Consider the following 26,776-nt stretch of genomic DNA (forward strand, 5'->3'; position numbering starts at 1 on the left):
AGCGCTCTACCACTGAGCTAAATCCCCAGCCCCTCAGCGTCTCTCTTAAGTGAGGAACAAAAGGACTCAACTCCAAAAGGAGCCTAGCCTGAAAACAACCTCGGAGCAGGCACGCCTGCTGCGCCTCAGACCCACTGGGAAGTGTCTAGAGGTCCAGCGGCTCATGCTACAGCCAGTCCAATCAAGTGTGCATCTCCGATTTCATAAACGGAAGTGTAGGAGCATTTACCGAAGGCCTCCGTGAGATTCTAGACAGCAGTAAAAGGTCCGAAGCCGGGCTCTCAGGGCTCAGACGCCTCGTTCTTTTGAATACCTAAGACCAGGACATTTCTACTGTGTTCGATGCCAAAGTGAAAACTCTCCTTCCAAAATGACCACTGCGGCTTTCCGATGACGCCATGAGAATGTCAACCTGGAAGCCAGAAGAGACGTCTGAGCCCACACAACACAGTATAAACCTACTGGCCTGCAGCCTGCTGGTCAATTCCCTCTTGGGGTTCTGTCAAGAATGAGCCAGGATTACAGTCCTTGCTCTAAATGTCACAGTCTGTTAGACGGATCAGCTTGGCTCTGAATGGGATACTGGGGCTCTGCTATGAACACCACAGGAATTTCTGACTTGATCATTCTAGGTCAGAAAAGATAGCATCTCAGCGTGGGCCCTTTCCTTCAAAGCAGGCTCCCTAAAGATTATTTTCATTTTTAATTTAATTTAACTTAATTTTTATGTGTATTGGTGTTTTGCCTGCATGTATGGCTATGCACTGCACACATGCAATACCAGCAGAGGCCAGAAGAGGGCGTGAGATCCCCTGGATCTTGAGTTACAGACATTGTTGTGAACCACAATGTGGGTGCTAGAAATTGAACCCTGGTCCTCTGGTCCTTTAAACAGTTCCATCCCAGCCCTGAGAATTCTTGCATGTAGGGGTGGTAGGTACTGAGTCAAAACTCTCTCTCTCTTTTTAAAATTTTATTGTATTTGCAAAATAATAAAATTTTAATCTTTAAGCTATTAAATTTATGCAGCTTGCTACAATATCAGTAAAAATTATCTTATTTATTATTGTCATATCTCTGTAGCGTGTGTGTGTGTGTGTGTGTGTGTGCATATGTGTGTGTGTTCGTGCGGTAGGAACCAGTCCGCTCCTACAGTGTGATCCAGGAGCCCAGGCACCAGATGCAGGTCCTCAGGTTTGTGCTGAGTCAGAAGCAGCTTTTACCCACTGAGCCTCCTCATGAGCCCTCAGAACCCTACTTCTTACATTCAAGTAGAACTCTAGTTCCTGGAAGAGGACTATATCCTGTTCCTTCCCGACACCAAACCTAAAAGCAACTTTACATTGAGCACAGGGAACCCCCACAATGCACAGCCACAGGAAACCTGCAATGTCCGCCTCTGCCCATCTGGGTGGATGCTACTCTGGTAGCCTAGCAGATGAACAACAAGACAAGACTACGGGAGGATCCTGCACAGTGCCACCCTGAGAGCAGTGAGTGTCCCCAGCCCTTCCCAACCTCGGTCTGGGAAAGCCAGCACCACAAGCAGCTGGAGTCTCTGGACCGAGCTGCTGTTTTCTGGCCAAAACAGGAACGTGTCTCTTTTATAAAGGGTTCCCTTGCACAATGAGGTAGCAAAATCGATCATATTTTTTACATGCTGTTTTTAAAAAGGGCTCCTTCTGAAAGGAAGGAATGAAAGGCTTCATTTCCCACTGATTCTTATCATTAAAACCCAAGGCTACTCCAGAGTTCTGCAAGGCAAGTGACACACGTGGGGAAGGCTTGTGGAGAGGCAGAGAGGATGGAGGAGTCTGATTTAGGTCAAGAGTACACACGCGGGAAACAGAACAAAGGGCTGGAATGTCTTCCTGGGAAGTTACCACGTACAAAAGTCAAGTTTGAACCTTTGAAAAGCCCATTCCAGGGGTGGGGCAGGGCAGGGTCATGGGCGGCGGGATCTTTAACGGGAGACTCAGGACTTTGACTCAACACCTCCCGCTACCCAAATGAAACAAAGTTAAGGGTAGGATGCACAGTGATAATTGTGCTGGCTACTTTTGTATCGACTTGACACAAGCTCCAGACATTTGGGAAGAGGGGATCTCAACTGAGAAAATGCTTTCATCTGTGGCGTATTGTCTTGATTTATGATGTGTAAGGGCCCAGTCCATTGAGGCTGGTGCCATCCCAGGGCAGGAGTATTTAAGAAGGCAGGCTGAGCCAGCCAGAAGGACCAAGCCATACAAGGCCCTCTTCAGCATCTGTCTGCTTCAGTTCCTGCCTGCAGGTTCCTGTCCTGGGTTCCTGCCTGACTTCCCTCGGTGATAAGGCATAATGACCAAGAGTTGTGAGCTGAAATGAACCCTTTCATCCTCTTTGGTCAATGTTTATCACAGCAATAGAAACCCTAAGACACACGATACTTAAATTCATCAGGAACATTCCAGAGTGAGGGGAGATAGAATCAGACCTCACAGAACACACACGGAAATCCCTTAGTGACTCAGCAGTTAGGCTTACTTGAGCTTTCCTTCCTTCCCTCCTTCTCCCACATCTCTCTCTCCCTTCCTTTTTTTTTTTTCTTTTTCTTTTTTTCGGAGCTGGGGACGGATCCCGGGGCCTTGCGCTTGCTAGGCAAGTGCTCTACCACTGAGCTAAATCCCCAACCCCTCCCTTCCTTTTTTTAATGTGGAGATTTATACCAAGACTCAAAGGCAGTCGTTATACATAAAGTAAAGCACCCAGAGGAAGTATTTGACTGTTTATGAGATCCGGAGAGGCAAGTCCCAGTAATGTCGGCTGGGACGTTGTGGACCACTAAAAACATCTCTCTCTTTTAATACAAAAAGGCAGATGAACAAAATATGCACAAGTAATTTAAGATGTGATCAAATAGAAGCTCGGACCCTTTTCCAGAACCCCGTCACTGTTCAGTCACAGTTTCAACAGAAAAATCATAACACAATCAATCAATCAGTCAGTCAGTCAGTCAGTCAATCAATCAATCAGGTGCTTTAAATGCCACACTGAGCTACGAGCTGTCCTTGATTCTGCAGTCCTTAGAGATCTCTTTAGGCTGCCTGCTTGCACTGTATCTATCTATCCTGGTAACAAGCTAGAGGAAATGGTTTCCTAGCCGACTGCAGGCTAGAAAATAACAAAACTGGCCAAGTAGGGAAGAGAATCCAGACACAGAGGAACTTGACAGCTGAAAGCTACCAGGAAGGGGGAGGAGAACTGAACGCAGAGGAGCCAGCATCTCAAAGAAAGTAGCAGCCATAAGTTCTAATACAGAGTAACAAATGGCTGGCAAGTGAAGACCCAAGCGGGAGATTCAGCTACAGAGGGAGGGAGTGACTGACCGCAAGGGGAGAAAGCAAACAAAAATGCTTTTAAAAAAAAAAAGAAGAAGAAGAAGAAAAGAAAAGCTATTAGCAGTGATGCCTCTGAAGGCAGAGTCAGGCGGTTCTCTGAGTTCGAGACCAGCCAGGTCTACAGAGTGAGTTCCAGGACAGTTAAGACTATTCAGAGAAACCCTGACTTAAAACAACAACAGAAAAAGAGGGCCATTCTAAAGATATACCTTTGGATTTAAAGGAAAATATACAAACAATGAACAAACACTTGGGAAACAGAAAACTTTTCCATCTAAAGACCTACTAGGGAGACATAACAGCAGATTATACACAACAGAAGAAATGTTCAATGAGCTTAAAAATAGATTTATGCAAATGACAAAGTCATTTACACTGAAGGAAAGAGAGAGAGAGAGAGAGAGAGAGAGAGAGAGAGAGAGAGGAACAGAGTTCAATGTATCTGAAGACATGTGAGCTGGATTTTTTTACCAAGGTGATGAAAATATCAATTCAAGAAATAAGACAAACAATCCCCAAGAAGGCCAGGTTTGGACACACCTTTAATCTCAGTGCTCAGGAGTCAAAGGGGAACAGATTCTCTGCAGAGACTGCTCAGTGATTAAGAAGCACTGGCTCCCTTTCCAGAGGCCTGGTGTTCAGTCACAAAAAACGATCTGAAGCTTGCAAAATCACACCCCTGCTAGAGCCCAAGGCAAATCATAGTCAGCTGCTGTGGTCAGTTGGAAGCAGCCCCATGCCCCACACCTGGGATTAGAACAAAAGCTCATTCCTGTGATATCTGTGTCTTTTTTGAAAAAACCAAAATTCCAGAATCGTCACTACACATGTCAGCTCACAACCATCCATAGCTCCAGTTCCAGGGAGCTGACATTACCCCTTCAGGCCTCTGCAGGTGACAAAAATACATGTGGGGCTGAGACATTCAATAAGACATATATTCGGGCAAAACACTCATACACATAAAAATAAATAAACATGGGCTGGAGAGATGGCTCAGCGGTTAAGAGCACTGGCTGCTCTTCCAGAGGTCCTGAGTTCAGTTCCCAGCAACCACATGGTGGCTCACACCATCTGTAATGAGATCTGATGCCCTCTTCTGGTGTGTCTGATGACAGCGACAGTGTACTTATATACATAAAATAAATAAATAAGGGGTTGGGGATTTAGCTCAGTGGTAGAGCGCTTGCCTAGGAAGCGCAAGGCCCTGGGTTCGGTCCCCAGCTCCGAAAAAAAGAACCAAAAATAAATAAATAAATAAATAAATAAATAAATAAATAAATAAATAAATAAATCTCTTAAAAAATAACCGTATTTTTTTTTAAAAAAATGAGTAAACAAGTAAAATTCCAAAATAAAGTTAAAACTTTTTTTTTTAGATAAACAGAAACTGCACGAATCTGTCATCAGCCGACTTACACTGTTAAAAAAGACTGTTTTCAAGCTAAGTGGAAATAAAAGCAGACAGAAACACAAACACAGAGGGAAAAATTAAAGGCACTCAAAATGGTAAGAATGTGGGTGGAAACTTTATTACTCTCTTTAGACAACTGATTGTTTAAAATAAAGCTAAAACAACACCCAACTATATTACGGTGTTTATAACCACAGCTAAAATGCATGTATGCGTACACAGACATATATTTATGTCTATGTAAAGCTAAAAATAATGTAGGACGACAAAGTGGAGACTGAGAGAAGAAAAGCCCATCGTCAGGGCATTCAGATATGACGTGCCATCTCAAGGTAGTCTGCAATACAGACAAAACGCTAATAATTAACACATTATGTAAGGAGGGCAGGAGAGATGGCTCAGTGGTTAGAGCACCGACTGCTCTTCCAGAGGTCCTGAGTTCAATTCCCAGCAACCACATGGAGGCTCACAACCATCTGTAATGAGATCTGATGCCCTCTTCTGGTGTGTCTGAAGACAGCTACAGTGTACTCATATACATAAAATAAATAAATCATAAGCCAGGCAGTGGTGGTGCATGCCTTTAGTGCCAGCACTTGGGAGGCTGAGGTAGGGAGTGTGTGAGTTCAAGGCCAGCCTGGTCTACAGAGCAACTTCTGGGACAGCCCGGGCTACCCAAAGAAACCATGTCTTGAAAAATAAATAATAATGATAATAATAATAATAAATAATTATAGTTTTTAAAATCACCTAAAATGATAGATCAATTATAAACATTTGATTAACCCAAAAGATGACTGGAAGGGGGAGAAACAGGGTGTGCGGAACCAATTTAAGAACGGCTGCATTATAGACTTGAGTTGCATTATATAAATTACATTAAATGTAAATGGAATAAACTAATGAGCTGGGGAAGACTATCAGACTAAATTAAGGAGGCGAGCCAAGTTTGTGGTCTCCATGATAGACACACTTTAAATACAAAAATACAGATAGGTTATAAAACGAAAGGAGGGCCAGGCACGGTGACACACACCTTTAATCCCAGCACTCAGGAGGCAGAGGCAGGTAGGTCTCTGAGTTCAAGGCCAGCCTGGTCTACAAAGTGAGTTCAGGATAGCCAGGGCTACACAGAGAAACCCTGTCACAGAAAACAAAAAGAAAGGAAAAGAAAGAATGGAAAAATATATCTATTATTATATATCAATCAGGTGAAATAAACTTGAAACAAGGAGCATTATCCCAAACACAGAAACATACCTATACCGTTAGGAAGGGTGTTTGGTACCTGGGGAGACGGCTCAGCAGGCAAAGGTGAACCAGAGCTCAACCCAAGGTAACATACGGTGGAAGGAGAGAACTGACTACCACAAGCTGTCCTCTGACCCCCACATACAGACCATGGCTAACAAGTTATGTCTGCCGAGCACACAAAATAAAATGTGTTTTTTTTTTTAACAGAAAATATATGTACTTTCTGTTTTTATGCCAACTTGACACATCAGAGACACAGCTAGGGTCATCAGAGGAAGGAGCCTCAACTGAGAAAATGCCTTCGTGAGATTGGGCTGTCAAAGCCTGTGGGGCATTTCCCTAATTAGTGATTGATGGGGGAGGGCCCAGCCCATTGTGGGCGGTGCCATCCCCTGGGCTGATGATCCTGGGTTCAACAAGAAAGCAGGCTGAGCAAGGTATGGGGAGTAAGCCAGTAAGCAGCACCCCTCCATGGCCTCTGCTTCAGCTCCTGCCTCCAGGTTCCTGCCCTGTGTGAGTTCCTGTCCTGACTTCTGTCAGTGAGAAACACTAAAGTGTAAGCCAAATAAATCCTTTTCTCCCCCCAAGTTGCTTTGGTCATGGTGTTTCAACACAGCAGTAGTGACCCTAAGACAATATACCAAGTAACTAAAATAAAACAGAAACAATTTAAATGGATATTAGAAAATATTTGGGTGTGAAAACACATCTTGGTGGGTAAAGTGCTTGATGTTCGAATGTGAAAACCTGAGTTTGGATCCCTAGTACCCATGGAAAAGTCTGGTGCAACCCAACACCCCAGTAACTCCAGATCTGAGCAAGCAGAAACCAGATTCTTGCTGGTCAGTCAAGCCAAAATGGCGAGCTCCAGGTTCAGTGATGAACCTTGTCTCAAAAAAACAGAGAGGACCAGGATCTATGCTATACACCTCTGACCGCAGAACTCAAGAGGCAGAGGCCAGGCTGGTCCTCATAGCAAGTTGCGGGCAAGCCAGGCTAGAGATCCTGTTGGGGGAGGGGAGTTGAGGGGGCATGGAGAAAGGGAAAGGAAGTGGGAGGGAGGGAAAGACACCTGTCTCTGGCTTCCACAGGTGCATACACAGGTGAGCACACATGTGCACACAACTGTACATACATGCACATACCACATGGACACACAGAAAATACTAAACACTGATTCCTGGGGCAGACCAATAGGAATGATACACTAACAGCTAAACTACTATTACAAGAAGGACTCAAGGGAAGGGACTGTCAATTTCAGTTAGGAAAGAAAGATCACAAAAGATTCCTCAAAAAAGTAAAAGAAAATGACTCTTGGGAGCAGTTTGATTGAGTCGACAACTTGTGTGAACTAGACAAACTTCTAAGAGACAAATCTGCGGGCTGTGGAGATGGCTCAGTGATTAAGAGCACTGACTGCCTTTCCAGAGGTCCTGAGTTCAATTCCCAGCAACCACATGGTGGCTCACAACCATCTGTAATGGGATCCGATGCCCTCTTCTGGTGTGTCTGAAGACAACTACTCATATATAAAATAAATAAATCAAAAGGAGAGAGAAAATGGTAAATCTGGCACAAGAAAAAAATTCTGAATGATTCCATGTCTTTTATATGACCAAAACCATAATTTTTAAGACTTAACTTTAGTTAAGCATGTGTTTGAGTCTGTGAAAGTGAGTGCAAGTACCTGAGTACTCTGCTGGTTAGCAGAGGGCACCAGATCCCTTGGAGTTGGAGTTACAGGCTGTTACAAACTTCCTAACACAGTGCTGGGAACAGAACTTGGGTCCTCTGGGCTAGTGACTTCTGTCTCATTTTTCCAGCCCTCCCCACAAAGTCAGAATTAACACTTCCAACCTAGGCATTCCAGCATGTTTTACTGGTAGCTTCTAAGAAACACAAAACAAACAATATTAAAATCCAAATTTTCTTAGGGCTGGGAATGTACTTGCCTGGCATAGGCGCTCTGGACTTAATGTCCAGCACTGGAAAACAAAACAAAATAAAACAAAACAAAAACACTAGATTTAAAAAAAAAGCCAAGAAACATTTAAAAATTTTAAAATCTTATAAGCCAGGTGATGGTGCACACCTTTCGGCTCAGCACTCCGGAGGCAGAAGCAGGCTATGTGAGTTTGAGGCCAGCCTGGTCTACAGGGCAAGCTCCAGGACAGCTGTTATACAGAGAAACCCTGTCTCAAAAAAACAAAAAAATATTATGTCAAACAAACAAACAAAATGCTTCTTTTATATTTAAAAAATTATGTCTATGTGTGTCTGCCTGGGTGATTAATTGATTCGTACACTCCTGTAAATCCTGCACTTGGGAGACGGGAGGATCAGAAGTTCAAGGTCATCTTCAGCCACGCTGGAATCCAAGGCCAGCCTGAGCTACAAGAGACCCTGGAATAAAAAGAACACACTCACGCATAATTCTTTTGCAATGCAGAGAGAAGAGAAGCCATCTGTGAGGCTGTCACGGTGTAGACATCAAAAAGCAGATAAGGATTTCTTACAATAACACTACGGGCAAACCCCTCAACAAACTATCAGGACATCAAGTACACCGGTTTAACATTCTTTTTAGATCATCTTGCTTTACCATAGTGACAGGATTAAAAAAGGAAAAGCACTGTCACCATCTCCACACATTCAGGAAAAGCATCTGACAGCATTCAGTCCTGCTGGCACCAGGACAATGGCTCAGGCCATCCCTAGAAGCCAAGCACGGTGGTGGTTCACACCTGTAATCCCACCTCCAGGGAGGCAGAGATGGTGGGTCCCTGAGGCTCACTGCCCAGTCAGCCTAGCCTCCGTGGTGAGGTCCCAGCTGATGATAGTCTCAAAGGCTTGGTGCACAGTACCGGAGGAATCAGGTTGTTTCTCGGACCTCCACAGGATGTGGGAGCACGAGCGCGAGCGCGAGCGCGCACACACACACACACACACACACTCTCTCTCTCTCTCTCTCTCTCTCTCTCTCTCTCTCTCTCTCTCTCTGTCTCTCTGTCTCTCTCTCTGTCTCTCTCTCTCTGTCTCTCTGTCTCTCTCTCTCTCTCTCTCTCTCTCTCTCTCTCTCTCTCTCTCTCTCCACACTAGGAATAGAGAGGAATTTATTTTGACCTGATAATAGACATTCACTAAAACACTATGTCTGACACTGCGGTCATGAAACCAGACAAATGCTTTTCCCTTGAGGTAAGAATACGGCGCATGCCTGGCGGGCCTGGCCCACGCTTTCAATCTGGTGCTTCGGAGGCAGAAGCAGGTGGATGGCGGAGTTTGAGGCCAGTCTGATCTATAATGCAAGCCTGGTCTACAAAGTGAGTTCTAAGACAGCCAGGGCTACACAGAGAAACCCTGTCTTAAACACAAAACAAGAGCCACCAGCTCTTAGTCCTTTTACGTGGAACTGGAGTCCTCGCCAATGACAGACAGACAGATCTGTCTTAAACCCCGCCCCCTGGGGAAAAAAAGATCTATGCATTTCACTATATATAAACCATACTTACCTAAATAGCACCTATACCAGGAAGCTGTGAAAAAGAAGAGAACACACAGGACCAGCGATGACAGGTGAGAGTCCTGGGCCCTTCGGGACATGGTGGCATTGCGCAGAAGTGTGTATGACGGCCACTGAGTTGGCCAGAACGACTTGTGTTTGGTGGGGGCTGTGGAAAGTGACTGAGGTGGACAGTAAGGAGGGAAAAAACAATTCCCTGTTGTGTGTTGGTTGAAAATGGCTGCCACTAGTGAAGGAGTTGACCCAGAATATGCCAGACAAAAGCCCAACTGTTCCTTTACCTACGAGGGCCCTCGTCAAAATGCCAACGATGGAGGTGAAGAGACCACTCACAGGTTAAGGGCACTCGCTATTCATGTAGAGGGGCCAAGTTTGATTCCCAGCATCCACATAAGACAGCTCACTACCACATGTATGTAACCTCCGTCCCAGGGGATCCAGTGCCCCACGAAGGACACGTGTATGCATGAAAACTTGTGCAGACACACGTACATATTTTTTTTAAATCTTGGGTTGGGCATAAATTTGCCTCACAAAAGTTTCCACAGACTTTGAGCTTCAGTCATAAAAAAGCCGTTGCCAAGGTGAGAGACAGCCAGACCCCAGTATGAGAAGCACGGGTTGAATACCTGCCTCCCAGATCTGGGGGGGCTCTCGATCCAAATCTTAGAAAACAAACCTTGAAAGGCAGCAAACACCTGAAGCTGAGGTCTGTGGCCATGGCCCCTGTGACTGTTACTCTTGAAACGTAGGGACACAGAGCCAGGGCTAATGAGAGAGCTCTCCCGCCAGCATAGAAAAAAAGATCTGCTGGGCTGTGGTGGCACACACCTTTAGTCCCAGCACTTGGGAGGCAGGCAGGTGGATCCAAGTTCGAGGCCAGCCTGGTCTACAGAATGAGTAGCCTCTCTGTAAGCCAGGGCTACACAGAGAAACCCTGTCCAGAAAGAGAGCAAGATCTATGCCTAACCTGGATACTACTAACTTGTCCCAGAGAGAAGAGACTTGAAGGAGGAAGAGGGAAGTGGGACTAGGGTCCTCTGGTGGTCAAAATCCCTTTGAGGAGTCTCCATTATTCGCAGTGGAAACACAGAGCCCAGAAAATGTATTGTTTTTACCCCAGTTATGCAAACATTGGTGAGTCAAGCCTCTGTCTGAGGCTGGTGGGAGAGCAGGAGACCTTGCTGTCTGACCGAGCCTGGTGTTTCTGAATGGCAGGCACGCCAAGCTGTGGTAACAGTTGACCACCCCCATCACCCCACACACACACTCACACCCTCCCCCCTCATGACATGTGGTCCCTGTCTTTCAGACGTGTAATAAACAGCCATGATTTCAGTCAAGACAACTGTCTTGTATCCCGAATTCGTCATTTCATGGTTAAACTGCCGCCACCGGCTTGGCCAACAGACGTGCGTAACAGAAAGTAGAGGTTCCTAACCCTCTGGCCCATCCCCTACCCTGCCCTCAACTCAAGATGCAGACTGGTGACGTCCGGAGCCCGAGCGCCACCACTCACTAGGCCAAGTGCCCACGGAGATTACCAAGCAGCTTCCCTGTGCCAGGCTTGCCATCTACAAGCCTGATTTATTTTTTCCAATAAGAGAAAAGAAGTAAAGACCCTCTGAGCGAAGCCTAATATATATATCACAATATTTATTTTTGGTGGAGTAATGGATCGGTCTTGCGGGGAAGCTGGAGAAAAAGGCATCTTGTGAACACGGATGTAAATCAGTCACTCTGAACACCTCAGGGAATCTGTCTTCCCACCCCGCCCCCTGCTAACTGTACTGTGAAATAAACAGCTGATTTCTTGACAGGCGTCATTTTATTTGTTCCTTATCTAACACTAACAACAGACTTAAGGATGTCAGGCCCAGGAAGCGATCCCTTCTCCGATGTCCAATCCCCCAAAAGGCTGGCCACCCAGAGAGAAAGTTGGGCCAGCAATCTGCAGGTGTTAGCGGTGGGATTGGAAGGGTGTGGCTGGGCTCCGGATACAAGGTTCCTGAGGGATATGCCCACTTATTACAGCCTGTCCTCATCCACATTAATGAACTACACAGCAAGTCAGGAAGAAAACAGAGGAGCGGGAAAGACTCAAAGGACCTTCAACGGGTCTGCAAGCCAGCTCTTCCAGGCAGAGCCGTTTCGATCCGAGCCATTCCTAATATTAATTATTCTGTGCATCTCCCAGGCTCCGATGCTCACACGCTACAAAGAACACGGGGCCTTTTAATTTTCCTACCTGTCCCCGGTACCAGTGATGATAAATCAAAGATACAGAGAAACCACACATGACTAATGAACCAGTCTACTAATGAGGAGCAAAGATCACTCGACAAGATGACACCATCACCTGTCACAGTCAGCAATATCCTGGAGGCTTGAGGTGGCAGGCCCGGAGGGTAGAGCGAGGGATACGTTTTGCCAAGCCAAAGGCACTTTGGGATAATTGAGAGGATCCTCCAGGTGCCTGCTATCCAGGCAGGAAAGAGTTCATTCACAGGAACTCTGCCCCTTCAAACTAGCCTTGGAAAATTACTGATAGTCTAGCCAGTCTCTCGGGGAGCTGTTCTGCCCTTAAACGCAGCTGGAGCCCCAACACCCCACCGTGGCACTCTCAGAATGCTCTTAGGGCAAACATCCAACGTCAACTATCAGCAGCCTTAACTGTTCATTCGAAGGTCTTTTTGTGTGTTCCTACGTGGGTGGTGCATGTTAGGGGGAGGGCACACATGCACATGTGCGTGTGCATATGGAGGCCAGAGGTCAACCTCAGGTGGTCAGTGTTAGCTAGCCATCTTGCTTTTGCTTTTCTTCTAAGAACAGCAATCTTGGGGCCTGGAGAGGTGGCTCAGCGGTTAAGAGCACTGACTGCTCTTCCAGAGGTCCTGAGTTCAATTCCCAGCAACCACATGGTGATTCATAACCATGTGTAATGGGATCTGATGCCCTCTTCTGACATGTCTGAAGACAGTTACAGTGTACTTATATAAAAACAAATAAATCTTTAAAAAATAAATAAATAAATCTTGGACTGGAGAGGTGTCTCAGCGGTTAAAGAACATTGACTGCTCTTCCAGAGGTCCTGAGTTCAAATCCCAGCAACCACATGGTGGCTCACAACCATCTGTAATGGGATCCGATGCCCTCTTCTGGTGTGTCTAAAGATAGATACACACAAAATAAATAAATAATCCTTTCAAAAAAAAGCAGCAATTCTCTTTACATTTATTTCTTTTGCCTGTGGGGGAGATGCACCTCAGTTCATCAGTGAAGGTCAGGGATAACTTTTGGAAATAGTTCTTCCCTTCCACCCTGTGGGTCTCAGAGATCGAAACCAGGGAGTCCATCTTAGCAACAGGTGACTTAACCTAGCCTTTTTTCTTTTTTCCTATTTTTTTTTAAAGATGGGTCTCTTAGCCAGGCAGTGGTGGTGCATGTCTTTAATCCCAGCACTTGGAAGGCACAGGCAGGCAGATCTCTGCGAGTTTGAGGCCAGCCTGGTCTATAGGGTGAGTTCCAGGACAGCCAGGGCTACACAGAGACACCCTGTGAAGAAAATCCAATGGATCCCTTCATTGCCCAGTAGACCGGGCTGACTGGACAGTAAGTCCTGAAGACCCATCCATCTCTACCTCCCCACGACCGAGATAAGGACATGCCACCGAGCTCGGCTTTCTCACATGGCTTCTGAGGTTCCAACTCCGGTCCTCAAGCACTTCGCCAACTGACCAATCTCCCCAGCCCGAATGACAGATCTTTAATAAAGCTGGATCAATATTCAAGTAGCTGGGCCAACAAAATGTCACAGCAGATCCTAGGTACTGGGGCAGATCCGTAAACACAGCAGTAAACACGGGGTGGGGGTGGGGAGGAGAAGAGTGTCCCCTCAGTCCTGGTCTATCGACTTTACCACATCAAGACCAAGACCCAGACCAGGGTTAGAGTTAGAGCTGGAATGGATTCTTTACAAGACTGCTCTGAGGTGACACACGAGAGTCCAGGGCTAACTGGGCAAGGACGTGGAAATTCAATCCAGGTTCCTCTCTGCCTAGACAAGCAGTTTGGGAAGAGGAACCAGAAGAAATGATACTTTCTATAATTTTTTTTTCAAAAGTAACAAACAGGCTGGGAGGAAACCCGAAACCAGTGCCCAGTCAGTATCATAGCTCTGGACTGCCCATTCTCTCTGACCAAAGCTCCCTTTATTGGGAAGGACCCCACGAGGGTTTTCAGTCAGCAACCTACCATCATGAGATCAAAGCAGTATAATTCATTTCCCTGGAATGTGATGTTAACAGGCCACCCATTTCTGACTCTTGTTGGAAAAAACCTAAATTTGAATCCACAGACCATCCACCAATGGACAGTGACCCCCATTCCCTATCAAACATGTCCAACCTGTAGCCTTCGGGCTGCACATGTCCCAGGACAGCTATGAATACATCCCAACATGGACATAGATGACATCATACCACAATGCCAGAAAGCCTCCCTGTGGGTCTGTATGGTCCTCAGAGCTCTGGTTTCCATTTTAGCCGCCATCTTGGCCCTTCTCGAGCCCAAGCTGCAGAGCCATTCAACCCCATCTCCCAAGTTCAATGTGTGTGCTGGGAATAACTAAATTAATCAACATTTAGATAGCTATTCATAGGTACGAGCTAGGGCCACAACATCACCGCCATCAAAACCATCACCACGTGGCACTTGGCCGCATGGGACGGAGAGGAACAAGAACAGAGGAAGTTCAAGGCTAAGACCTCCCTGACCGGCTTGGAAATATATGAAGGGGCCAAAGCTGGACCCTCATCCACCAACAGCCTAGCCCCTCTTCTTCATCCAGTCCTACAGGAAGGGGCGTGGCTTACCCAAAGACAGACAGTTGGCAGCTGAGCTAAGACTCCAATCCATGTTCTCTTGGTTCCCCCCATCTCCAACACCCACAGTTTCAAAACCAGGGTGGGGGTGATAAACTATGTCCTGACACATGGATAACCAGAAGCTGCTACTTCGACCCATCTTATCAGCAGGACACATCCATCTCTCGCACCAGAATGTTCACAAAGACATTTTACTTGCTCCGGAGCCAGAGTATCTGTCCGGTTTCCATCCACGATCATCCGTCACTCTCTCAGATTCTGCCCTGATGCTTACGTTCACTTTCAAAAGCCTCATCTTATAAGAACGGGTCTCTTTTTATCTGATGCTAGCTCTCCTCTTCTTCTTGAGTCTAATCAATCCGTGTCTGGAAATAAACAAACCAGAGACAAATGACACGGTCCCTTTTTGGAAAACAGGCACCTTTAAAATGATCTACCTGTAGGCATGACACAGAGAGAGACCAAAGGAGAACGGGGGGACAGACACCTCCAGCGGGATGCCTCCTCTGGTGGGACAATGAAGACAGTCATTGTGTTTTAACTTCTAAGCCAAAGACTCCACCCACCATTTTCAGAATGGGGTCATGGGACAGGGTTCAAAGTCAAGCAGCCTGAGAAGACCACAGGTCCCCAAGCATAACTGTGAATACAGCCCAGAGCCCACCACTCTGAGGAGCTTGAAGTCTGCAGACGGAGCAAGAAGGCTGTAGAACAGCAGGTGCGAGGAACCACAAGTGTGCCTCTAGCTACAACCAGAGGTGTAAGGAGATGACACATCACACATCCAGATACCTGGCACCGTGCAGCCCTCCTCCACGGCAAGTGCCTCCTACCAGCCCCAGCCACTGCAGCAAGTGGGGAGCTCCAGTCTCTGCTAGTAACAAAGGCTGTCTCTGCACGGACAGGGCCACGATCCCATCCAGGAGCCAGCCCACCGTACCCCCCATGCTTCCCACACACACACCCCTGTGCCATGCCCTACCAGGGAGGCTCTCAGAAGGCTCTTAGCCCAGGCTTTCAGAAGTGGCTCGTCCTACCTCTCCCACACTGGAGAATTCCCAATGCTTTTGGAGATCTTTTTGACAATTTCTTGGCAGCTCTAGGCATCCCAGGAGAGACGGCATGCACGAACGAGATGTGTGTGTGATTTCACGGGGGGCTGTGGCCCGCTAAGGAGGTTTGGAGGAGTAGAAAGTGGGACTGGGTTAAGGGACAGGAAAGGGAGAGGCAGGTGGCTCAGGTGAAGTGAACACAAGAAGTGCCTGAACAGAAAGGGCACAGATGACAGCTCTCACTTAACTGTTATAAACTCTAGTCTTTGATTAACCTTTAAGAGTTGAGTGAAAACTGGAACTGAAGTTGCTTGTGTGCACACACAAGCATGCACACACCAAGGACTAAGCTCGTGTGTGTTTCCACGTGTCCTGTGATTGCTTATACAGAAGCTCAAACAGGGCTCAGCACAGCACCTTTGGGTGCAGCTGTAAATGAGGTGGGTGCAGGGAGGAAGGACAGCTCCCGTAGAGGAAGAGGGTAGCCAAGTCCTCCAATGGCTGTGGAAGATCTTGGCAGCAGACTCTAAAGGTGCTGGCTGCTCTCTCTAGAAATCGAAACAGGCTGCTGACTTCCTGCGGTAAACTCAGAGGTCCAGACTGAAGCAATGCTTTCCTTCTGGGTCCCCGGGAAGGAGAAAGAATCCTCTTCTTTCCAGGGAGGAGACCCTAGCCCACGGCTTGCTCACAGCCCCCTTGTGGCCTGGGGGTGTCACTGCAACCCCCTCTGCTATGTTGGCCACGCATCTCAGGCAGAACACTCTTAGCTGGGGTGGGGCAGAACACTCAAGTACCAGTGGCCTCTTGGCAATTGTCTGCAAGCCAGTTCCAGGCCGTGTTTGTTTTTGATGTCTTAAAACAAAGTCTGTGACTCAAGTCTAAGTGATCCTTCTAAATCCCTCTTCGGCCCACTCCTTACGGGGAACCAGTCCAAGACCCGCCTCATTAAGCCAATAACCTCAGAGCTTCTGTAACATTACCACTGCTTTATTGATTACTCCTTCGTCTTTCACATGCAATTATGTACAATTGTGGCGAAGTTCGATAGAAGGAAGCAGTTAGCGGGGATGCTGGAGATCTCTGGTTTGCAAGATGCTGAGAGATTACAAAACAGGACAGCAAATACCTCACGGGTCTTGGCTTTTCCATAGCCTGATGGAGATTAGAAGAAGTCAAGACTTAAAAGACACTCAGTGAGGGAGAGGGTTTCTAGTGGCTCCGTGCTGTACAAACGAAAACTAAGGACCTAGAATCCGCTCTACTTGAAGCCCATCAGGGAAAGCCTGAAGCCCACCAGGCCTGGGAACTCAACGGGAAAAAAATTCACCTGGAGGTTGGGTAGGATTCATGACCTAGCCTAGTCACCCTAAAGTATGCACCATGGAAAGAGAGTAACTTTGGATTGAGGGGCGGTGCTGCGGCATGCCTGAAGGGTCTAAGTAGACCTGAAGCCAAGAGAGGCCAAGCAGGTAGGGAAAGGCTTGCAGCTAGAAGTCTTGGCCGGAGGTGTGTGTTGGAGGGGAGGGGTGCTTACCTCTTTGATTTTCTCTCTCTGAGCTCTCACTAGACTCTGGGACTCCTGACTCTCATCAGTCCTTGTCCCCAAGACCGGGTGTCGAAGGCGGCTGCGGAAACTATTGTAGTCGAAACTGAACCGGACGCTCTCTTCCTGCGGCCGGAGGGCTGAAACCCTGTTGCCCTCCTCCCGGGGCCCGGTGGGGCGGGTTCGCCGCAGCCACCCTTTCCTACGGAGGACACCCACCAGGCGGCCGGAATCGTCCTCACCCGGGGCCGGAGCCGCAGGGGCAGGGTTGGGAGGCGGCTCTTGCTCTGACACCGAGTGGTGGCCGGCGATTTCGGCCATCACCTCCAGGCCGGGCTGCTGCGTCCGCGAGGCCGAGAAGAGGCGCTTGAGGCGAGAGGAGTGGGGCAGCAGGAACAGGGCACCGAAGCACAGGGTAACGAGGCCCGAGAGGAAGAGCAGAAAAAGGAACTTCTGCGGCAACCGCAGCCCCCACGACGAGGCCGGGACGAAGCCCGGCACTTTCCTCACCAGCATCACGGCACGGCCAGCAGCAGGGGGCTGTCAGCTCCGCCCGGGGCTCCAGGAGTCTTTAGAGTCCTCGAGGGTGGAGAGCAACGATGAAGTGACTGGGGTCCCCGAGCAGAGCTGTGCACCTCGAGGCTGCCGCTTCGGGACCCGCCCGAAGTTCAGGGAGTTTGGAGCGAATCCTCCCGCGCGGGGGCGGGAACGCGCCGGCCTCGGCGGGGCCCGGGCGAGGGGGGCTGCTCGGCTGGAGCCCGGGCCCGCCGTGCACCGCAGCCTGCCCTCCGCCTGGTCCAGGGAGCCCGCGCCTTCCCGCGCCGGAACGGTCACATGCCGTCCGCGACGTCCTCGAGGAGGGTGCGCAGGACGCAGGCCCCGACCCGCCGGCACCCGAAGTTTCAGCCTCTGGAGCAGTTTGCAAAGGGAGCCCCCGGGGCTGCAGGGCGAGCGCCGCTCCTAGAGCGCGCGCCCGGCCGGTGGCGACGGCGCGGGGCCCAGCGATCGGGACACGTCCACAACTTTGCTCCGCCGCGCGCGGCTGCCGCTCCCGAGGCTGCGCGGGACCCAGGGGCTCTAGATGCTCGCGCGGGGAGAGGGATACCCAGGAAGCGCGTGCTAAGCCTGAAGCTGGCCTCTAGCAGCCCGGGGTTGGGAGGCTGCCGCTGAGCCCGGAAGCGCAGGCTCGGGCGCCGCAACTCGGGAGGGCGCGGGTCTCCCGCTGCGATCACCTGTTCCCGGCCCCGCGGCTCCGCTAGCCGCGCAGGCTCGCCCGCCGCAGCTCCAGACGGGCCGCCGCCGCTCAGGCTCTCACTGCGACAGCGCTGCTGCCCCGCCCCCCGCCAGCCACGCCCTCAAGCCACGCCCACAGCGCGCCTAGCGCCCCTCCTCTCCGCCCGCCGCGGCGCCGCAGTCTGGCCAATGGGGAACCTAACCGGGAGACATGGGCGGGTCCTAGTCCGGGCCACGCCCCCCGCTCCCGGTACTGGTGCTGCGCTCCCCCTTCCTGCTTGCTCCAATGGTCCAGCTGCGCGCTGTGGAGAGGGCGGGGTGCAGAGCGGAGCGAGGTCATTGGCTGCTTCCGAGGGATCCCCGATGGGCCACAGTCACCCATTGGTTTCTGCCCAACGTTCGCTGGACTCCGAGAGACCAAGACGCCCCCTCCACCGCCCACCTCCGCCTTGAGCCGCTCTGTGTTTCGGTCTCCCCAAGAAGGGCCAAGAGACCAGGTTGGTCTGGAATGCGCTATCCATCGTTGGGCGACCCTGTCACTTTTCAGCACTGGCCGGGGATTGCCAGGTTGCTGGTAGCCAGGGATGCTCAGAGCTCAGACGAGCCGCGGTGGTACAGCTGCTTCGCGCTGCGGGGGATGGGGATGGCTGGACCAAACCCGAGAGCTGTGGCCGCGATTAGGTCTGGCTGAATCAGTATTTCCAGGGTTCCTCTCATACGTCCACCAAAAACGTGGCTAAGGCCCTTGGGTGGGGTTTGCGAGAGATGCTAACATGAGAAGCAAGAAGAGAGGGACAGAGAGACTCAGGAACCTGGACATATGCACGGGTCATACATAGGATATGCATGTAACTACACATTTGCATTTTCATGCATACAGAGGCTGTCCTGTGAGTGTGTGCCTACATGCAAATATACACTTAGTTTCAGCACGGACACCCTAGCGATTATGTCAAAGTGTATCTAGACGGGTCTATCTAAGCAAACATTGACATGTGCACAGGCATACCCAGAGACACCTCCACAAGCCCACACATACACAGACATGTGTTGTCAGACACGTGTGCCCCTGCCCCAAGGCACAGGCATCCGTGGACTTTAGCCCTTCCTTTGCTGTGAAACCTCACCCGGGGCCAAATAACACTGCTGTGTGGGTCTCTCACGCAAAACACTTTATAGACACTACAGCAGAGGGAGAGACAAATTAAGAGGTGTAATAGGCAAGGGGGGAAAATATCTGCTTTCAGCTGCAATTTAAAATGAAACTCGGGCGTTGACAAGACAGAAAATACTGCAGGGACGCCTTTCCCGAGGAGGAGGCAGCCCAGGCAGGCTCTCACTTCATAAATCTTGCTTCTTCCCTGAGGCCTACTGCAAAAGGGCCACTGAGGCTTCCTTCTGAATCTGGCCAAACCATTGCCAACACGCCCACTCCTGACATTTAAATACCCCTGGCATATAAATTTCTCTCTACTGAAAAGAAAAGATAAAAGACTACTGTTGGTAACAGGGGCAAATATTTTGGTCACCGGAGATGAATAATTTCTCCCAGTACACCTAGCTTCTATGTAAATGTCTCCTTCGAATGTTTCAGTCTCTTATGAGTTTGGCTGGCAGAAGTCAGTTCCCTGGAGTTAGCTAGTGCAGGAGATAAGCATGTGCTTCTTAGACGCAGTTTCCCAGAGGCCTAGCCTGGTCTCCTATGAATCTCCCTTGCCCAAGCTTCTCAGTGCAGTGGATCGTACAGGAGACTGAGGGCATGTATTTGGAGAATAAGCCAAGGACCTAGCCTTTAATATCAGTTTCTCTGGACTGAGAGGGAGGGAGAGAGGGAGGGAAGGAGGGGGGGAGGGGGGTCACTGGAGGAGGTGGAAAGCAAGAAGTCTGAACAGAGTACTCATTCTGATGGGACATCCCAAACAAGCCCTGGTGGGTGTCATGAGCCAGGGGCTAAGTAGCACCCTAAAGGCACAGGAGTACAGGACCAGAACCTACAAGGGACTAGTCCGTTGTCCATTTGACACTGACATGATGTCAATGGCGCGTGCGTGCGCGCACACACACACACACACACACACACACACACACACACACACACACACGGGCTGGTGTCTATAACCTTTTCCCGCTTGCTAGCTAGCTCTCCGAGACCCTGAGGTGTCCTCACCCACACCTCTAGCCCCTGTGGACCCACACGTAATGTTCCTCTTCTCCCACTGTCTGTCTGCATCTCTAACAGAGTTCTGTACTCTACCATCCACAGAGAGCCTCATGGCAAGAACTAGAGCCTACAGGCCTTCCCTCAGGTTGTTGGGAGGTTTTTGTTTGTTTGTTTTTTTATTTTTGTTTGGTTTTTGGCAAGACAGTGTTCCCTGTGTAGACCCGGCCTGGCCTGGTACTCTGAGATCTGCCTTCCGAATGCTGGAATCAAAGGCTTCGCCACCACAACCGCCACCCGCCACCACCCAGCTACTTCCCTGAGTCTTAAACACTGCGTGTGCTGAGTAAGCGAATGATGAGTACGTACCCATTTACAGAAGGGGAAAGTGAGGCTCAAGAAAGGACACAAAGTGAACTCTTTCCAGGTACTTCTTCATTTACTCTTAAAAACAACCTTATTCGGTGAGTGTTAGTAATAGCCTCGATTTCCAAAAGGCTTGGCGAGATTTGGGATAAGAGATCAAGTCTTTGTCTTAGTCAAGGTTCTCCAGAACAACAGAACCAGTGGAGAGAGATATATATTCCAAGAGTTTGACTCATGTGAGCGTGGAGGCTGGAGCTGGAGCCCAGGCAAGCTGTAGAGAGAGTCCCAGTCTGCGCGGGAAGCCCTGAGCACCAGAGAGGGGTGCAGTAGTATAGTGGGCCCTCATCTGAGCTTGAAGACCCCAGAACTAGAAACCCCAGCAGCCCAAAGGGCTATCTCAGCTCATCCTCAGAGCCTCCCTGGGTATTTTCTGACCCTCTAGCTCCATGGGAGCCCACAGTGGGTTAGTGTGCAGTGTCAGTCCACACACCCAAACCTACCCTCCTGGAAATGGCCTCCCAGACAGTCTCGGGGGTGGTGTCTTCCCCGCTATGGAAGCATTCCTCAGCCCTGCCAACTGTCACAACAGCCCAACAGCGTTTCTCCAAAGCTGTTCTGTTCCCAAACACTCACTCAAAGGAGCTGGTAGACATCTCACAAATCTGGTTTCCGTCACCGAGATGGACAGAGCGTAGTTCCTATTGTGACTGACACACTCATCCTGTGAGGAACAACACCGAACACCTACTATGTGCCAAGGGCTGGGCCTGCAGCCCTGAGTAGGACACGAAGCTTCCCTTCAAGGGGGGTTCTTCTCTGAAAAGCCATGTGCTTCACTCTCTCCCTGCTCAGAAGGACAGCAGCCCTTTCTGACAGAGGGTTTCATATGCCGTCTTTCTTGTAATGCATGGGGAGGGAGTGTTTGTTCATGTGTGCAGGTTCATGTGTGTATACATGTTTACATGTGTGTTTATACACTATGTGGCCAAAGGTCCACTTTGGGGTGTTTTGTTTTGTTTTTTTGAAGATTTATTTATTTTATTTATATGAGTACACGGAAACTATCTTCAGACACATCAGAAGAGGGCATCAGATCCCATTACAGATGGCTGTGAGCCACCATGTGGTTGCTGGGAATTGAACTCAGGACCTCTGGAAGAGCAGTCGGTGCTCTTAACCACTGAGCCATCTCTCCAGCCCCTGCAAATGTTATTTTAAGTACAGGCCCAGCCAGGGCTGGTGAGATGACTTAGTGGATTTCACTTTCTGAGCCCAATGACCCAAGTTTGACCCCTGGGAAAGAGAGAACAGACTTTTGAAGCTGTCCTCTGACTTTCACATATGTGCTGCGGCATGTGCATTCACACACACACACACACACACACACACACACACACACACACACACGAGCACACACGAGGAGGGGACAGATGTGTAACTCCTAAGAGTGCTGAGACATCATGGAGCAGGATTTTTCAAGCATGTTGGAGGAGAAGCCAGGCACGGTGGTGCATGCCTACACTCTCAGCCTTCAGAAGGTGGAGGCAAGATTGTCACAAGTTCAAAGCCAGCCTGGGCTCCAGATCCAGACTGTGGCTCAAACAAACAAAACAGCATGCTAGGGAAAATAAATCGCTGGGTGGTGAAGGCCACCTCTGAGGGCCAGCAAGATGGCTCAGAGGGCAAAAGCACCCACTGTCAAGCTAGGAACCTGGTGCTAGCCTCATGGTAGGAGGAGAGAACCTATTCCTACGAGCTGTCCTCTGCCCCACCCCCACCCCACAGGCACACAAGGACAGGAGTGCAACACACACACACACACACACACACATGATTGATTGATTGATTGATTGGCTGACTGATGCCCTGATGCAGGTCTTGTTTTTACTCTCCCTTTGCAGGAGTAACAACATCGAGATGGACCTAATGTCGCACTTCTGAGGGGGCAAAGAAGGCTAAAACCCCTGATGCTTAGGGTCCAGAACCCTTGATGGTATTCAAAGTCAACTACTTCCAGCCTTGAAAAGCCATAGTAGCAACAGGTCCCGGGTGCTTTCAGAGCAGGAAAAGTGGGCCTGGTGCCGCAAAGCGAAGGAGAAGCAGAGCTGGGTGTGGTGGGGTACGCAGGAGGCAGAGGCAGATGAACTCGGAGAGCCTGGGGCCAGCTTGGCCAACAGAGCAAGTTCCAGGCGAGACACAGTGAGACCTTATCTCTGTGTATGTATGCATGCGTGTATGTATGTATGTATGTATGTATGTATGTATGTATGTAATTGGGGAGGAGGAGGGGTGATGGGGGAGAGTTAAAACAGAATTTCTCCATAGCCTTGGCTGTCCTGGAACTCACTCTGTAGACCATGGCTGGCCCCTTGAACTCAGAGGTTTGCCTACCTCCCTCTGCCTCTGGAGTGCTGGGATTAAAGGTGTGCCACGCTGCTGGGTTAGGCCCTATGAGGACTAGAAGAGGGGGAGGCGGGGAGGAGAGAGAGGAGGAAGAAGAGGAGTAATAGAAATAACAACAATCACGGGAATGAAGAGGCCTGGACAGAGAACAATGGCGGTGGGGGGGCATGGGCAGCTTCACTGGTAAGGACAGGTCAGGGAGTTGGGAAAGCTGGGTCAGATGAACTTCCTTTTCCTTTGTAGTGCTGGAGACCAAACCCAGTGATTCAGCCGTGCTAAGCAAGCACACCACGACCAAGCTACCCCCAGCCCCATTAACTTTCATACTTTGGCACAGGGTCTCGCCGGATTATTCAGGCTGACTTAGAATTTGTGATCCTTCTGCCGTAGCCTCCCCAGTAGCTGAGATCACAGGCCTGTGACAGTAGGCCTGACTCGGTGGCCATTTTAAGGACTGATAGGGTGACGGAAGTAGAGGTCTTCTGGGGTCCACTACTGGAGGCCCTGTTCGTGTCGGCTGGTGCTGGGATTGCCTAGAAAGAAGGCACTTGGAGACTTGATCTGGGCCATGGGAGACAGGAGCCGTTGCCATCAGTGCCCAGGGCGCTAGCATATGTCTGAGTTGGGAGCGAGCGCGGGAGGGACTGCTACTGAATCTCCTGCACTAGGAAGGCTCCAGGCGTAGCAGAATCTGAATCTCAAGTGGCCATTAGCCCCATTTAGAATCACAGAGAGAGAGAGAACCAAGCTGTCTTCTAGATAACCATCAGACAGCTCCCTAATGGCCACCAGACATCCTTCCCAGGCAGGAGACACTTAGCCGACTCGGGGGTGAGACAAAACAGTGTTCCCTCCTCCCCCCAGCCAACAGCACACCAGTGATTCCTGAGATCAAAGACCCCGCAGTCATCTTGGGCTCATCCTAGCAGGCTGCCATCAGCCAATACCTTTCTGTGCTAGGGCCAGTCCCAGGGTCACAGAGCCAGAACTCTCTGAAGTTGCCCTTCCTTTCTTTCAACTCTTCAGCCTGAGCGCTGGCGTCCTACTGGTAGGGGCTTCTGCAGGGGCTGGAGAGATAATCACTGTCAGGGACGGGTGCCACTGGTGTGTAGCAGCTCGGGTCAGGGATGCTACTCAATAAACCTAACAAGCCCACCACCCGGCCCCATACATCAAGGATGCAGAGGCAGGAAACCTGGCCGAGAGCCGAGCCTCTGCAGCCAGGCACGTGTGAGTCCTAACTTGGTCACACTTGCACTGGTGACTCTAGGCAAATTTTTCCATCCTTCTGATGGTGGTGATGCTGACTAAGCATGCTACCGTACTCAATAAATGGAAGAGAAAGGAAGACAGACAGACAGACAGAAAGATAGAAAGACAGAAGGAAAGAGAAGAGGAAAAGCAGGATGCTCCTGGGGATGGTAGAGGAGAAAGTTTATTATAAATAAAAGGGAGAGAGGAGCCAGAGGCAGAGGCATCTGAGAGAGTCCAAAGTGAACAAGGCCAGACTGAGCTGGGCTGTGTGAGCACAGGTAGGGAAGGAGAGCAAGAGAGGAGCCACTGCCGAACAATAGGGTAGCCTGTAGCTTCTTAACTCAGTGTCTCAGTGAAGTGGTTGCCACAGAGGCATGAGGACTAAGTTCAGATCCTTGGCACCCACATGAGAGGCTGGTGTAATGGGGCGTGCTTGTATCTCGAATGATGGGGCTAGCCAAAGCAAGAACTCCTGACTCAGAGAGACCTTGCCTCAAAAACTAACATGGGGGACTGGGAGATGACTCAGCATTTAAGGGCAACACCTGTTGCTCTTGCAAAGGACCGGGGTTCGATTCCCAGCACCCACATGGAGGTTCACAACCATCCGTAACTCCAGTTCCAAAGGACCCATCACCCTCTTCTTCTGACCTCCACAGACACCAGATGATACACTTGTATGCAGGCAAAACACTCATACATTAAAAAAAATAAAAAAAAGGCAACAACCATAACAACCAAAACACAGTAAGCTATGTAAATGCTAACGTTCACCTGTGAGGCTGCTTGCCCAAGGACGGATAACTTCCCCTGATCGCTAGGGGCCATTGTTCATGGGAGATAATAAGTCGTGTGTTTCTGCTTCAGTAAACCAGATTGGTTTGCCCCAACTACATGGGATGTTCTTGATCACACAGGAAGTGTGTAGCCTTATGTGTTTTGACTTTATAGCACCCGACTGGCCTAATTCAGACCTATTCTCTGGGAATCCCAGCTATGGACCTGACCACTGTCCATCTTCCTGTATTTCAATAAAGCTTGCATTAATTGGACCATCACAGATCTGGTCTTTCTCCCCACAATTTTCAGGTTTAACAGTAACTGAAGAAGCCAGTGCATATGCACTACACACACACCCTCAGGCACATGTGCACACACTCACACAAACATGAACATAAACACAAACCAAAGAGCCAGAGATGCCTCATTCCCTCGTGGCAAGCAAGAGACCGGTCCCAAGAAAGATCTGGAACATCAGATTGCAAGGAAACACCATGACCAAAACACCCTATCCATGGTCCCCCCGGGAGAACGCCAAACCTTCAAATGTCACTCCAGTGTTTGTGATGAGTGCTACCCAGGGAAGCCCTCCTTCCAGGAGCTTGGGGACATCTACCAAGCAGCGGGAAGTTTCAGACGTACACTCCAAGGCCCAGAGTGTGTGACTGACTTCAGTGCTACAGATGTTCCTATCAGACCTGAGGATCCCCTCTGGGACCATGGGACAAGCACTGACTGCCCATCAGGTTCCCCCAGGGTTCCGTGTCCCCCACTTGTCATCGAGTGATGTCGAGTAGAGGAGCTGGAAGGCAGAGGAGACTGTTAGCTGTTATTATTTATGGCCCTGGTGTTTTTCAAAGGGCATGTAAAATAAATATCTTTGGATGTCATAAGAACATGTTTCCAAGATCTTACATCAAGCCCTATAATGCTAGAAATAAAATAGTTCCCTGAAAACGTGATCCTGCCGTAATTTACCCACCTGTTCCCACTCGCTGAAATCAAGACTTTTGTCTGGGGGTGGGGTGATCAGCGTGTGTGCCTATAGGTGCATGCAGGCGTGCGTGCCCATGAGCGTAGAGCCCAGATATTGGCATCAGATGCCTTTCTGCTTGCTTTTTTTTTTTTTTTTTTTTTCCGGAGCTGGGGACCAAACCCAGGGCCTTGTGCTTGCTAGGCAAGTGCTCTACCACTGAGCTAAATCCCCAGCCCCTAGATGCCTTTCTTTAATCACTTTCCATCTTGGTTTCTTGTTTTTCAGTTTATTTTGTTTTTAAAGATTTATTATTATATATAAGCACACTGTCTCTGTCTTCAGACACACCGGAAGAGGTCATCGGATCCCATTACAGATGGTTGTGAGCCACCATGTGGTTGCTGGGATTTGAACTCAGGACCTCTGGAAGAGCAGTCAGTGCTCTAAACGGCTGAGCCATCTCTCCAGCCCTGTTTTGTTTTCTTTTGTTTTGTTTTGTGTTGATTTTGAGGCAGGTTCTCCCTTGGTAGACCTAGCTAGCCTTGAACTCACAG

At 49.4% G+C, this 26,776-nt stretch overlaps 1 protein-coding gene and 1 long non-coding RNA gene across 2 annotated transcripts in view; one reads left to right on the forward strand and one right to left on the reverse strand.

Annotated features, from left to right (window-relative positions):
- Positions 1 to 17,568, reverse strand: part of Man1c1 (mannosidase, alpha, class 1C, member 1) — a 138,972-nt gene extending 121,404 nt beyond the window's left edge. The window contains exon 1 of the mRNA NM_001108687.1: positions 17,044 to 17,568. Within this exon, the coding sequence (NP_001102157.1) occupies positions 17,044 to 17,568 (525 nt within the window). The remainder of the gene's footprint in view (positions 1 to 17,043) is intronic.
- A 1,111-nt stretch (positions 17,569 to 18,679) lies between these two features.
- On the forward strand, positions 18,680 to 26,207 carry LOC134487002 (uncharacterized). Its single transcript, XR_015621221.1, has 3 exons — positions 18,680 to 18,782; positions 20,652 to 20,870; positions 22,711 to 26,207. It is a non-coding gene; the product is annotated as an uncharacterized LOC134487002 (long non-coding RNA).
- The last annotated feature ends 569 nt before the right edge of the window (positions 26,208 to 26,776 follow it).

This window comes from Rattus norvegicus, chromosome 5 (genome assembly GCF_021556685.1).
Source record: "Rattus norvegicus strain SHRSP/BbbUtx chromosome 5, alternate assembly SHRSP_T2T, whole genome shotgun sequence".
Classification (NCBI taxonomy): domain Eukaryota; kingdom Metazoa; phylum Chordata; class Mammalia; order Rodentia; family Muridae; genus Rattus; species Rattus norvegicus.